This window comes from Microcebus murinus, chromosome 10 (assembly GCF_040939455.1).
Source record: "Microcebus murinus isolate Inina chromosome 10, M.murinus_Inina_mat1.0, whole genome shotgun sequence".
Lineage (NCBI taxonomy): Eukaryota > Metazoa > Chordata > Mammalia > Primates > Cheirogaleidae > Microcebus > Microcebus murinus.
The window spans coordinates 51,494,358-51,508,713 of NC_134113.1; the positions used below are offsets into that span (position 1 = coordinate 51,494,358).

Here is a 14,356-nt window from a genome sequence, read left to right on the forward strand (position 1 = left end):
TAGTTTGTATATTAATTATATACACTTTTTCTGTTCTCTCGTTTGTTTGGATGGAGATTATATTTTGAATCCTTATTAATTTAGTAAATGAATATTTTTACCACCTCTTAGATAAGACTGGGATCCTAGAAGAACTTCATCTCCATTTACTAAGTCTTGATTTATATGCTACTCTTTTACACATTAATTTGCTCTTTGTTAGATTGTTGTCTGGTATCTGTGGGGAGTCCTGGAACCAATCCTTCACAGATACTAATGGCTGACTGTGTAAACATATATTAGACCATGTGTTGTTCCACAGGTCTCTGAAGCTCTAGTCATTGTTTTGAGGCTTTTTTTTTTTTTACTGTGTATGCCATTGTGGATTATTTCTATAGTTATGTTATTATCTTCTTACCTAGGAAATAGTTAAGCCAATTTCATGAGTTTTTTTCATTTCAGCTACAGATGATCTTTGAGTTATGATTGTTCTGCCTACAATTTTTCAACTACTATGGGTTTATTGGGATATAAAATGCATTTTTGACTTACTGTGGGCTTATCGGGGTATAATCCCATTATAAATCTGTATTATATTTCTCAGCTCTAGAAATTCAGTTGTGTTATCTTTTTATATTTTCCATTAGTTTCCTAATTATGTATATATTTTCCTTTAAATCCTTGAGCATATTTAATAACAGTTTTTAAAAACTTCTTGTCTGTTAATTCTGTTATATTTGTTATTTCAGGGTCTATTTTTGCTGAAATTGATTTTTGTCTTGGTTATGGGTCCTGTTTTCTAGTTTCTTTGTGTGTCTGTGAATGTTGTGAATATTACATGGTTGAGTGGATTTTGGTGTTTTTCTAGAATGTTGAGCTTTGTTTTAGCACACTGTTAATTGATATGTGGATTATTGTAGTAGGGTCATTTTAAAGCTTTATTATGACAAATGCCGTTTAGCCTTTATTCTATGGCTAGTTTATTGTTACCCCTAAAGTGTGGAATTTGAGGAATTTTTACTGAATAAACTGGGTATCTACTGAGTTTTCTCTATTTTTGGAATGGTTTGATTATAGCTCCTCAGTAGTTCTCTTTGATTCTATCTATCTATCTATCTATCTATCTATCTATCTATCTATCTATCTATCTATCTATCTATCTATCTATCTATTTTCTTGCCTGACATTGTGGAGTTTGACCATACACATGTGTAACTTATTACTTAGCAACAGCCTCAGGATAGCCCTCTGCATATTCATGGAGCTCTTTCTCTGTATCGGTTCTCTTTTATTGCAAATTTGCTCTCAAATTCTGTCTGCCTTAGCTTGCTAAGCTCTGGTCAGTGTCTTTAGCTAAACAATTGCTATGATCTCTTAGGGTTTTTTCCCTATGTCTTAGTCTAGAAATAATAGCAAGGTAAAAAAGCATGGGCCAATCATTGAGTTCATCTCATTTGTTTCCTTTGTTTCAGTGATTGTCTCACAATACCTGTTTTCAATGTCTGAAAACAATTTTTTCAAGCATGTTGGTTTATGCTAAGGTGACTACTTAGGTATTAGTTATTCCATTACGGTCTAAGCAAAAGTCTATTCAAAGCAATTTTTTTTTTCTAAATTTTAAATTTACATGTTATTACTCCATAATACTTTTAAAAATGTTTTATACATTAAATATTTATTTTAGGTTAACCACATTTACCTTTTTCATGTATTCTTCTTTTTTTTTTTTTTTTTTTTTTTTTTTTTTTGAGACAGAGTCTCACTTTGTTTTCCAGGCTAGAGTGAGTGCCGTGGCGTCAGCCTAGCTCACAGCAACCTCAAACTCCTGGGCTCAAGCGATCCTCCTGCCTCAGCCTCCCGAGTAGCTGGGACTACAGGCATACGCCACCATGCCCGGCTAATTATTATTTTTTTTTTTTATATATATATATCAGTTGGCCAATTAATTTCTTTCTATTTATAGTAGAGACGGGGTCTCGCTCTTGCTCAGGCTGGTTTTGAACTCCTGACCTTGAGCAATCCGCCCGCCTCGGCCTCCCAAGAGCTAGGATTACAGGCGTGAGCCACAGCGCCCGGCCTTTCATGTATTCTTCTTTAGTGAAGGGTTGCAGATAATGAGTTTTCTCAGTTTTTCATTTGTCATAAAATGTTTTTATTTCACCTTCATTCTTTTTTCTTTCCTCTTTTACTTTTAAATTTATCCTAACCACTAGATGAACAGGGATTCATCTTCATTCTTGAGCAATTTTACTGTATAAAAATTCTAGGTTGGCAGATATTTTCTTCCATCACTTTAAAAATATCTCATTGTCTTCTGGCTTCCATTATTTCTATTACAAAGTCTGCTGCTATTTCAGTTGTCCTTTTTAAGCTTCTCTGGGTTTTTTTTGTCTATCTGCATTTATGAATTTTCCCTTTGTTTTTCAGGTGTTTAATTATGATATTGCTATACATTTTTATTTATCTTTCTTGGAGTTTGTGGTATTTCTTAAATATGCAGTTTGACATCTTTCAGTTGTTTTAGAAAATTAACTGCCCTTATCTCTTTACATACTGTATCTGCCCATTCTCTCTCCTCCTGGAATTATTTGTATGTTAGAACTTTTCTGTGTTTGCCTCTTATCTCACATATGCTATTTCTGTTCGTCCTTTTTTCTCTTTCTACTACAAATTTGTTATTTTTTTCCCTTTCTTCTAATTCACTAATACTCTTTTGAGTTGTATCTAATCAGTTCTTAAATCCATCCATTGACTTCTTAATTTCAGTTGTTATATTTTGCAATTCTACAATTTCTGTTTAGTTCTATTTCATTTCTTTCCAAAATTTTCAGTCTTTTATTTCTTTATCAACTTACTATCCATGGTCATTTTAAGTTTCTTGTCTGATAATATTTGTAATTCTTATAATATTTGAATTCCTGAGATCCTTTTTTCTTGGTTATTGAATGTTATCTTTTAAAAATATGTCTAGTTCTTTTGTATTGCTACTAGAATTTTTTATGATGGGTTTTTTGTAGTGGATCTGTTTGGTGGTATTTCATAAAGCCCAGGAACCTCTTCTTAGACTAATGATTTTAAATGTGAAAGAATGATTCCAAAAAAAGCAAGTTATTTTGAAAAATACATAATACCATAATGTTTAGAAATAAAAAGTGAACTAATAGCCCATGTGCTTCTTTATTAGTACATAAGTAACAGTTATGTATCATAGGAAAAGTTCATTTTCTAGAGATATATCAGTGTACAGGCATTTGTTTTTTAGCCTGAAAAAGAATATTAAACAGTTGGGTGGAGTTTGACTCATCTCTTCCCATATATGGATCAAAAAGCAATTTTTAGATATGGAATAGTGGAAAATCACTTAAATGTCTGGATTATCAAATTAGGAACATGCAATTTCACCACTTGCTGTATTTCAGAAGTGTCTGTAAACAGGAATACTGTGATTATGTGCAATTTACAAGTGATTTTAATATTTCCCATAAATTTCCAGTACTCACTAGCATAAACACTATTTCTAGGTATTTTCTATGGCCGTAAAATGATTTGAAAATATCTGCGATTCTTATTGGTAACAAAGTCACAGGCACTGCCAGTATTACTATGGTTCATTGCCTGACATTCAGATTTGAAGAAAAAGTTAAAGAAATGCTTGATTTCAGTTTGAATTTAATGAGCATAAAGATGTCATTTTTTCCCCATCCAAGTCCTGATTTCTTTCACAGACCTTTGGGTTTGTGGCTCCCAGGTTAAGAACCTCTGATCATAAATGATACTTTATTATATAAATATCTTGAACTATAGAAATCAAGCATTTATATCAAAGAATTAAATCCATAGAATGTAACAATATCCACATGTACTAAAAAGAAATTAGAAATATTACAGTTTTATATTATGTATGAGTATTTTTAAAGTAATAGTTTTTTCAAATCAGAAGAATTAAATATAGTGATTTCTCATTACAGTTTTGGAAAGACATTGTTGATGATAATGAAGTTCGTGACCTCATTTCTGACAGAAACAAGTCTCATGGTAAGTCAGTGAAAGCAAAATTATTAAATAATTTTTAAGTGTCAATAATGAAGTATCAATTTAAGTGAAATATATATTTTCTGTTGTAGAAGGTACATCAGGAGAATGGATTTGGGAATCTTTATTTCATCCACCTCGAAAGCTGGGCATTAACGATATTGAAGGACAGCGGGTACTTCAGATTGCAGTGATTTTGCGAAATCTTTCCTTTGAGGAGGGCAATGTTAAGCTCTTGGCAGCTAATCGTACCTGTCTTCGTTTCCTATTACTTTCTGCACATAGTCATTTTATTTCTTTAAGGCAATTAGGCCTTGACACATTAGGAAATATTGCAGCTGAGGTAAGCATGTGAAGTACCTTAAAATAGTTTTATAGTTAGCAACATTTATTTTAAAATTTTAGGGTGTGGCATTTTATAGTTGCCATATTTACAGAATATTAAATGCTTACATATATTTTTTGTTAAAAGTGATGGTGTAGAAGCATCACACACTTTTGTAGAGAAAAGAAATATTTGAAATGATACTTCAAACAGTGATAACTAGTCTTATAATAATTACATTTTTTAAAGATATACAACACTATCCTGTTAATTTTTATTAAATTTGAAATATACATCTCTGAAAGAAGCATACCTCAACAGTAATGTTCTTTTTATTTTTATAGCTTTTATTGGACCCCGTTGATTTCAAAACTACTCATCTGATGTTTCATACTGTTACAAAATGCCTAATGTCAAGGGATAGATTTTTAAAGATGAGAGGTAAGTGGTCACTTAAGTTTTTATTGTCTAAAGTGAACAAACTTTATCATTTGTTAAAAAAACAAATATATGTGTGTGTATTTCAGGCATGGAAATTTTGGGAAATCTTTGCAAAGCAGAAGATAATGGTGTTTTAATTTGTGAATATGTGGATCAGGATTCATACAGAGAGATCATTTGTCATCTCACTTTACCTGATGTGCTGCTCGTAATCTCAACACTTGAGGTGCTATACATGCTCACTGAAATGGGAGATGTTGCTTGCACAAAAATTGCAAAAGTAGAAAAGAGCATAGGTAAGACTGGACAAAAAAACATTTAAATTATTTTTTAAGGAAAAATATTTAATATAGTGCTATACAAAAAACTTAATTGATATTTGGGGTTTTGTGTTTTATTTTGAGGAGTCATTACCCTCTCAGACTTTCTTTACATTATTCTTTCGGCCCGTTTTAGACAAGCAAGAAACATCTATCTTATAGAAACCAGGAATATGTGGCTATCAGCAATCCTTTATTCCTATTGTTATATATCACATTTGAAATTGACAAAACTTCTATGTCTGACTTCTCTGGGAGTAGGTCTTTATGTTTCATATGGTCTGCTACTACTATTAAACAACTAAAGCTAAGTGAAACAAGCTTCCTTCTGTTCCTAGAAGTTGCTGATATTGGTACTATCCTCAAAAATCAGTGAACTCACTTCCTTAAGAGTTGTCAGTATTAAACATACTTACTAAAGCATGCCATGTTAACATTTTACTCGGTGATTAAAATGATGTATTTTTTTGGATATAAGTACTAAAATCAGAGTTAATAAAAATTTAGCTTAGAAATTATTATTATTGAGAAATGAAGATATCACTTTCCATATCAGTGGTTCCTAAATCTGCCTACACATCAGAATCACTTTGAAAACTTTTTAAGAATACAGATATCTAGCCCCCACTCCAGAGCTACTTAATCAGTCTTCAGAGATTGAGCCTAAAAATCTTTTTAAAAGATCCACAGGTAATTCTGATGTATAATGATTCGTGGACTGGCATTTGAGAAGTATTCTGTACAACATATGTTCATCAGTGATGACATTGTTTTATAATATTATTGACTAATAACTATTGTTTTTTTATTTATATTAGACATGTTAGTGTGTCTGGTTTCTATGGATATTCAGATGTTTGGCCCTGATGCACTAGCTGCAGTAAAACTCGTCGAGCATCCAAGTTCCAGTCATCAAGTTTTATCTGAAATTAGGCCACAAGCTATAGAGCAAGTCCAAACCCAGACCCATGTAGCATCTGCCCCAGGTTAGTGTGTTTACATTTTCATCTTCAGTATGTTTATTGGTGTGCAAGATTTTATACTAAGGATAAATTTCAATGTGCAGTACAGGGAACTGATATTTTATAATAGAGAAGCCAAAGAAGAATTTGGGTATTACCTTAATTTCTTAGATAATATATGTTTTAGGAGTAGCAGGATCAAGGTGAGCACAGGAAGAATAGTATAATAGGGAAATCCAGTTGAGAAGGATTTGGAGGAATGTATGGGATTCAGTATTTGCAATTGTAAGATCAATAAGAAGTGCTCTAATGGGCTTATTATTTGTGATTTTGGTCATGGGAACATTGACATATCAGGATTAGGTTAATCATATATTACTTTATAGTGTTCTCAGGTGAGTACTAGGATACGTAAATACCCCTATCACCTCTCAATCTTGAACCCAACACCTCAGAATCAGAGCCTAGGAGCACACACACCTGCGTATGCATACACACATCCAAGCATATATACTTGCACATATGCACCCCTCCTGGGGTCCCTTGGCTCAATTCTGTTTAACACAACTGTAATTATAGTGCAAATATACATATCTAATGACCAACCTTCTCTTCAGTCCTTGGACTTCTTTCTCCTGGCTCATTATGAGTCATTATTTTTATATTTTAACACTCCCAGCCTTTTTGTAGAGTGCTTTTTCTACCTTTGTTTGTCCTAATAATCCTCTTCACCTCACTTACCCTTCTACTTTTTACCCTCTCACCTTCTGCTGTCCCCAAAACAGCTTTATTTCCTTGTGTTTTTTGAATGGAGGATGCTCATTTTATCAGTTGATCTCACCTCTCACATTGCAGTTAATATGGTGGATGTGTAGAATGAATTTCTTCAACTTTTTACTCCTTCACTTACAAACTTATTAGCATCTGAACTCATTTTCCTTCAGCTTCTGCTTGTCTCAGAAAGAGTTGCCAACTTCTGAATCTGCCCTCTGAATATCAGTCTTTCTCATCTCCTTGTTCCTGTGTCTTTTTTGTTGTTGTTGTTCTCATATTTTAAACCTCTTTGTTTATTTGCTTTTTCCTTTCAGCGAGAAATATACTCAGGTCTTTCTCATTTTACCTCACTATCCTCAAACCAGAGATCTCATTATTCTTAATCTTTGGCTGTCACATCCATATGTTCACCAAGTCTTGTTGAATCTTCCTAAATACCCTGGTCTTGTCAATTGCCAGTGCTTATGACTCAGTTCAAATTCTTATTGTATCTCTCCAGCTACCTTTTCTCTTCACATTCATTCATGGTCCCAATCTCTCTTCTACTCCAACTCATAGTATTAAAATCATAGGCTCTATTTCTGCAAAGTATATAATATGTATCACATATTTCATTGATTTCTTTTATGTCTTTTATTTCTCTTATGTCTTTCTGAAGTATGCGGTAGAGTGGTAGCCTATGTTCATTTAATTTACTTGAATCCACCAAACAGAAGAAGAAAAATCACAGATGGCAAAAACAAAATAGGTATTTCTGACTGCTAGTCTACTCAGTGAGCTTTCACCCACAGGTAATAGATGTTAAACAGTCAGAGTAGTAATGGTTTCTCAACCTTGACAAAGAAATAAAACAGTTCATGTTGCCAGTGAAGTGGGTAGTGAGGATATGTTTTTCCTCAGAGAAGAAACTGGAGATTAAGTTAATTGAAGGCCATAAAGAAACAGAGGATTAGACAAATAATCAGTGAATACACTGAACTGTAGTGAGCCATTTGAGAAATATGCAAACGTGATTGTGATGAAGGCTGTATGGTAGACCTTTGGCCTTAATAATTCTTTTGATCTCAAGAAATGAACCTGTACTCCCCAACTTAAGATTTGGATCTCATTTGGCAGATGGACAAATTTAAACATTGAGAATTTGTGGCTCATTCATTTATGTAGTAATTCATTGATAGAGATGGGAATAGGCCTCTAGGTACATAAAAGGTTTAATTTTGAGCTGGAGAAACAGTTTATTATTTATGCTCTCCCTGAATGACAACTTTAAATTGTTTGATTAGTTATGGTTTGTAGTTTGGCCTATCCTCCGCCCCCCCCATAGTTTAATGTTGCATTCTTATGAAGTAGTCATCTTCAAACTTTTTCTCACTTCCCTCATCCCTATTGAAACTTTTATAACCTTTCACCCATTTTTAGATTGATATCTAAATTTCTTTAACATAATTTAAATAGTTGTAAAGAATATATTTTCTTGATATATATTAAGATACATTTTAAAAATTAATTACATTGCTTTTGTATTCAGTGGAATCTTTATATCATAATCCATTTTTTTAAAAAAATACACACTCTTTAACATCAGAAATTTTACAATATTCCTTTTTTATCTTGAACACAAATTCCAATATCCTCACACAATTTTATCCTAATATAATACAGTTTATCTTTGAAACTCTTTTATTCATCGTCCTATTAATACTTTTTAGCTATAAAATAAACATTTTAAAGGTTTTTAATTCCTTGTTATTCTATAAAGCTGTGTTTAAATATTTATCATTACATGTTTTAGTAATAAACAGTATATCAAACAATAGTAAACACAAGTTTTTATAAATATTACACAAAAAGTAAAATTATTGGAAGTGTATCTCTTAATAACATGGTGGGACTTTTTTCCTCTAATCCTCTAGAAGCTGTATCTCTCAGTGAATATTACTTATTGCTAGAATGAAACTGGAATCAGTATCAATTTTATCCCTGTTTTTTCTTTGTATAGATGTACATTGAAAAATCTAGTTCACATCAATAAATGGATGATGATAGAACTTACAGTTCTTTGAATTTCTTTGAATCCAAAAAGTACTAAATTTATTTTTAATGGTCATCTGACAACTTGTGTTCTTTTTTTTTTTTTTTTGGTCGAAGTAAAAAAATTAACAAGTACCTGACGTACCTAACTTTTAAGAATATTTGTAGCATAGTCATTAGATACTTTTTTTTTAAGTTTCTGGAAAATATATCAAAAAGATATTAATAAGATCGGGCTATAAATTATACTTGCTACTCTTTTACTTAGAGGCATCTTGTGTAACCTAATATATTCAAGAAGTTTTAACACAGTGGTTCTCAAATTTTATGGTGCATCAGAATCATGTGATAGACTTATTAAAGCTCAGATTTCTGGGCACCATAACTTGAGTTTCTGAATCACATAGAACCTAAGAATTTTAATTTCTGACAATTTTCCATGAGATGCTGGTGCAGCAAGTCCGGGGACTATACTTTGAGGACTACTGGGTTAGGAAAATTGAAATAGTGTTCAAGACCAGTACAGTGTATTTGATGTTTCTAAAGTGCTTTTCATCATGGCTTCGAGTATATTTTTGTGGAAATCTTGGCACTGCAGATTTACCTCATTCAGTTTATGAAAAATGCCACATAACCTAACTGATAAAAGTAGTTTTTATTATCAAGTCTCTTTCTTCATCAGACTCACTTTCTTTTACTTAGAAAAAGTTCAACTTTGGTTTTCAGTTCAAGAAAGTATGTTAATATATATTACTGTGACACCTTCTTTACTTTAAAATTCTAATAGTTAAATTGCCATGAGTTTGTAATCTTAATAAGATACAACTACTTTCAATAATTCTTTAAGGTATTTTCTGTGCTTTGCTTTTACGTAGGATTCTGCCTCAGAAGTAATGCATTCTTTGACAGTAGTCAAGAGATAGAGGAGGCAAGGACATTAAGCAAAATTGTCATCACATATAATATATCTGAATTCAGAACACACCAAAGGACCAGAATACCCAATTTTTAATGCCAAATTTTGCCTTTAACTGCAATGAATAAAACATTAGGATTGATAGGAAGCTCTACCATACTACCTTGATTAAGAGCCTATGTGGACACTAATGTTTTTAATTCTCTGCTTGGTTTTCCAGAGGATTTTACACCACAGTAATAATAATTAATAGCTAACATTTACATTGTGTTTACTTTGTGCCAGGCATTCTTTTAAGTGACTTACATATAAACTCCTCTAATCCTCATAACAACATATGACATCAGTATACTGTTACTTTCCCCCATTTTATAGATAGAGAAGTTAAATAATTTACCCATGGTCACAGCTAATGAGTGATAGAACCTTCTAACTCTAGAATTGTGCATTATGTATGTAGCCATAATGCATAATCTTGCAGTGCTATAAAAGATGGGTGAGAGTTTTTATTCCAAACTGGGAGAACAGTTATTAAAGAGAAGGTGATGCTCGCAGGCAAAGCAGTTTTAGGAAGAATACATATAAAAGTGTTGTGTACCTGAAAATTCATTCCTTTCAAAGTATAAGTGCCTTTGTATCATTTGGAATGTCTTCAGGTATTCTGAAGGCAATGCTGCTCAGTTTGTAGCTACTTTTTATAGTAATTATACATTTCCAGTTTAAATTTTTAATTGTGACTTCATCATTCTTTTTTGTTCATTGTTTATAGAGTTCATAATTTCAACATAATTTCTAATGTTTCACAAAATTGATTGTTAATTGATTCAGGAGATTTCATTCTGAGTAGGATATATTCTCTTTTCATAGTGTAAGTAATGAAGAAAAGGTAAGAAGATTTCTACATAGGTTCAGGCCCTAGAAAGGTATTTTCTATAATAGTATCAAGTTAGAAGGAGAAGAAAAGATAAGCTAGGATTACCAACAGGAAAATTATTTTGGTTCTAATTATTACATTCTCTTAAGAAACAGCATATCACAGTATGGCCTCTGATATATGACAGACCTTGATTCACATCCAACACTTCTAAAAAAAAGACTTTCCCACTATACCCAGCCCTATCTCTAGCATGTGTTCCTGCATGCACTTAATCTCTAACCTTTAGTTTTCTTATCTGTAGAATAGAGATAATTAAACTTATAATGAAGATTGAAATAAAAATATAAATATAAATGGCTGCTATTATCTATTATCCCGAAGAAAGCAGGGGGCCCTCATCAAGGTCATGATTACTTAAGATTATTCACAGATTCCACTGTGCTATGGAGTTTGTCTAGTTAAAATAATTTAGAAATGCACTTGTTCTGTTTGAGAGTTCTGAGAAGTTTTTCTAAAATGTTATCTGAAAAAAAGTGGGTATACTCTATATGTTTAAAACTATAAAATAATGCTGATTCAATGGTATAACAGGATAATTACTTTTAAGTTTCATTTACGAATACACAAGATTCATATTTATAATTTATAATATGACTTTTATATTCTATTTTTCATATTTTCATTAGTTCTTTTGTATAACATAATAGAGAAGAAAAGAACATATATTCATTTTTCTACAGATCTGTTCAGCTTATTAGAAAATAATAGATGATTTACTTCATTTATTCATTGGCCTTGAAGTTGTTTTAAAATGCATTATACGTGAAATCTTAGAAATTAGTTGTGTTTTAAGATTAATAGCTAGTACATTTTTATACAATCATGTTGCTTTTTTTTCAGGACAAAAAATATACTTCAAAATTGTTATTACAACAGATCTCTCCCTTTTTTTCCTCCCCAGAAAAATAACCTATGAAAGTCCTATTGTGAATGTAGGACTTTAAATTAATTAGCTTTTGTTCATTGTATTCCAAAAGTTTTTATATATGCCACTGAGTTAATATTAATCTTTTAAATTCAGAAGTGAAGTTGAAATTTCTGATTTATTCTGATTCTGTAACTAAACTGAAAGATGCTTATTTACTTATATGTTGAACTGTGTAACCCCTGGGCTAGTTATTTTAATCACTTTGAGTTTTACTTTTCTTATCTGCATCTGTTAATATCTCACAGAAGAATTAAGTAAGATAATATATGTAAAGTATTTAGTTCAGTGTCTGGCCCATGGGAAAAATAGAGTTTATATTAGCTAAATTATCCATATTGTTATTATTTGAATGATTGTGAGGTTAAACAAAATAGGTCATACAAAGCCTCTAAGACAGTGCCTGGTATAATATGTGCTCCATTATACATTAGTTTCCTTTTCAAATTTGTGTATTTACATATGTTTATACACCTTTTTAAAAGATACTCATTGTGAATATTAATTGGTTCAGTATCCATGAACTAAATGGCATATAGTGACTAAATTTTAAAAAATGATGTAGCTAATGTATTTTTTTCTTTAGCTTCCAGAGCAGTTGTAGCACAGCATGTTGCTCCACCTCCAGGAATAGTGGAAATAGATAGTGAGAAGTTTGCTTGTCAGTGGTAAGTGGTTTATTTCTATTAAGGCTTTATCCTTGGGAAGAATAAAGCAAAAGGAAAAAAAGGAAATGTATTCAATAGTCATCCAGAATGTTTTATTCCACATTTCTTTTTAGTTAGAGTAGAATATCACTTATACAAAGAAAGGACATTGTAAAATCACTTCACCTGTATATTGGAACAATTTGAAAGAAAAGTTTTCTTCAAAAGTTTCAGAATTAAAATGGCATGACTAGACTTTCATTAAATTACACCATGTAATTTCTTTTCAGAGTAAAATATGTGTTAAAAATTACTTTGTAGAAAGTAAGGTTTGTCACATAAAATTTGTTCTTCTAAAATAAGTGTTTTGTTAAAACTGAATTGAACTGACTTTAAGAAAATAAAACCAGGTTTTGTTGTTCAATATCCCTTCTTTTCCATCTAAAGCAAACCTTCTTATTCACTGATAGTTAATTTTGTGTGTGTAAGTAGTAAGGGGAAATTAATCAAATGATAGATAACCAGTGTATCTACCTTAAAATAAGCAACTTGACAGTAATCTTTTCTTGAGAAGATTGAATAATCATATCTTAGCCACTTTCTGAAAAAACAAATGTTAGATTTCATTTGCTATGAATAGTTGCCTCAGCATTATTTACAAAGTTTAACTTAAATTTTTTAGAAGAGTAACAGATGGACATATAAGATCACTTTCTGGTGAATCTCACTTATAAAAATTTCTTTCCTTGATCCATTTTCTCCCATTCTCTAACATTATTTGTCACCCATTCCGTGCTCCTGTTGCTCTGTGTTTCATGTTTTGATGCTTTCATATCTTTTTCTGTGACAGTTTTCTCCAGACTTTTCTACTTTGCTTAAATTAGGTTTATGGTTTTAAATATCTCTAATTATTTGCTTTTTCCTTACCTTCTATATTTTTACATGTTGGCCCCTTTTACTTCAGGAATCTCTTCCAATATATTTGGAAATGTTTGTCTTCTGCCTTGCAACCAAACTGAAGATTATTATATGTAGTCTTTTGAAATCTCAGTACAGAGAGGATTATGAAAGTTGGAAAGAGGATTATACCACAACCACTATAAAATCTGTGTGTGTAAAGCATAGATTTGATCTTATAAATCCCAGTTGCACATTTCTGCCAGTTCTTGGAAAGCAAAAAGAGAATCATTTTACAATTATTTTATCATAATTATTTGATTCAGTTTATAAGAAACAGCTATTAAGTTGGCCTATTATATATAGTGAGTTCTGGAAAGAGTCCTGTAAGAGTAACTGGGTCTTCAATCCTAATTTATAGGTGGAAGTCACTTTAAGAAAAAGGGAAACTGAAATTTGAATTAGTTTGTAATGGATTAGCAAATGGAAGTGTTTTGGAATGGGGGAATGGGAGTGTGCAGCATGGAAGTGTCATTGTTTTGGGGAGTAGTTGAAAAGCTTTGGGTAAGTTTTTTCTGAAGGAATTTGATTCAAGAGCCAAGAAAAATGTAACGATAGTTTAGTGTTTCTGCCATTTTTCTCAACTCTAATGCAAATAGCTCATAATTGGGAACTTCTTGTGTATTATGATTATTACAAGACAGCAACCTGAGGAGATATTCACTGAATAAAACTATTGCTTATAGAACATTTGTTGCCACAGACCATCCCTGCTTTTGCTAGAGTATAAACAGTTTTTATATTTGTTGTTAATGATATTTTTAATAGTAAAATACGTATGATTCAGTAATCTATTTTGGTTTTAATCTAAAACCTAGCATGTATTTTTGCTGTTAACATATGAGATAGTGGAATTTGATTAATAGGTATAATTACTAGTTTATCATACATTGTCTCAAAATGGCTTTAGTATGCTGAAATATAGACATTCCTACACTATATTGCATAATGCTTAATTTTTCTCCTCTTTTAGGCTAAATGCTCATTTTGAAGTAAATCCAGATTGTTCTGTTTCTCGAGCAGAAATGTATTCTGAATACCTCTCAACTTGCAGTAAACTAGCGCGTGGTGGAATCCTAACATCAACTGGATTTTATAAATGTCTTAGGT

At 31.6% G+C, this 14,356-nt stretch overlaps 1 protein-coding gene across 1 annotated transcript in view; it reads left to right on the plus strand.

Annotated features, from left to right (window-relative positions):
- The window catches only part of ARID2 (AT-rich interaction domain 2), a 167,458-nt gene that overhangs the window by 104,894 nt on the left and 48,208 nt on the right, over nucleotides 1-14,356 (plus strand). The window contains exons 7-13 of the mRNA XM_076007199.1: nucleotides 3,948-4,014; nucleotides 4,104-4,354; nucleotides 4,681-4,777; nucleotides 4,864-5,073; nucleotides 5,916-6,083; nucleotides 12,229-12,310; nucleotides 14,220-14,354. Of these exons, the coding sequence (XP_075863314.1) occupies nucleotides 3,948-4,014; nucleotides 4,104-4,354; nucleotides 4,681-4,777; nucleotides 4,864-5,073; nucleotides 5,916-6,083; nucleotides 12,229-12,310; nucleotides 14,220-14,354 (1,010 nt within the window). The remainder of the gene's footprint in view (nucleotides 1-3,947; nucleotides 4,015-4,103; nucleotides 4,355-4,680; nucleotides 4,778-4,863; nucleotides 5,074-5,915; nucleotides 6,084-12,228; nucleotides 12,311-14,219; nucleotides 14,355-14,356) is intronic.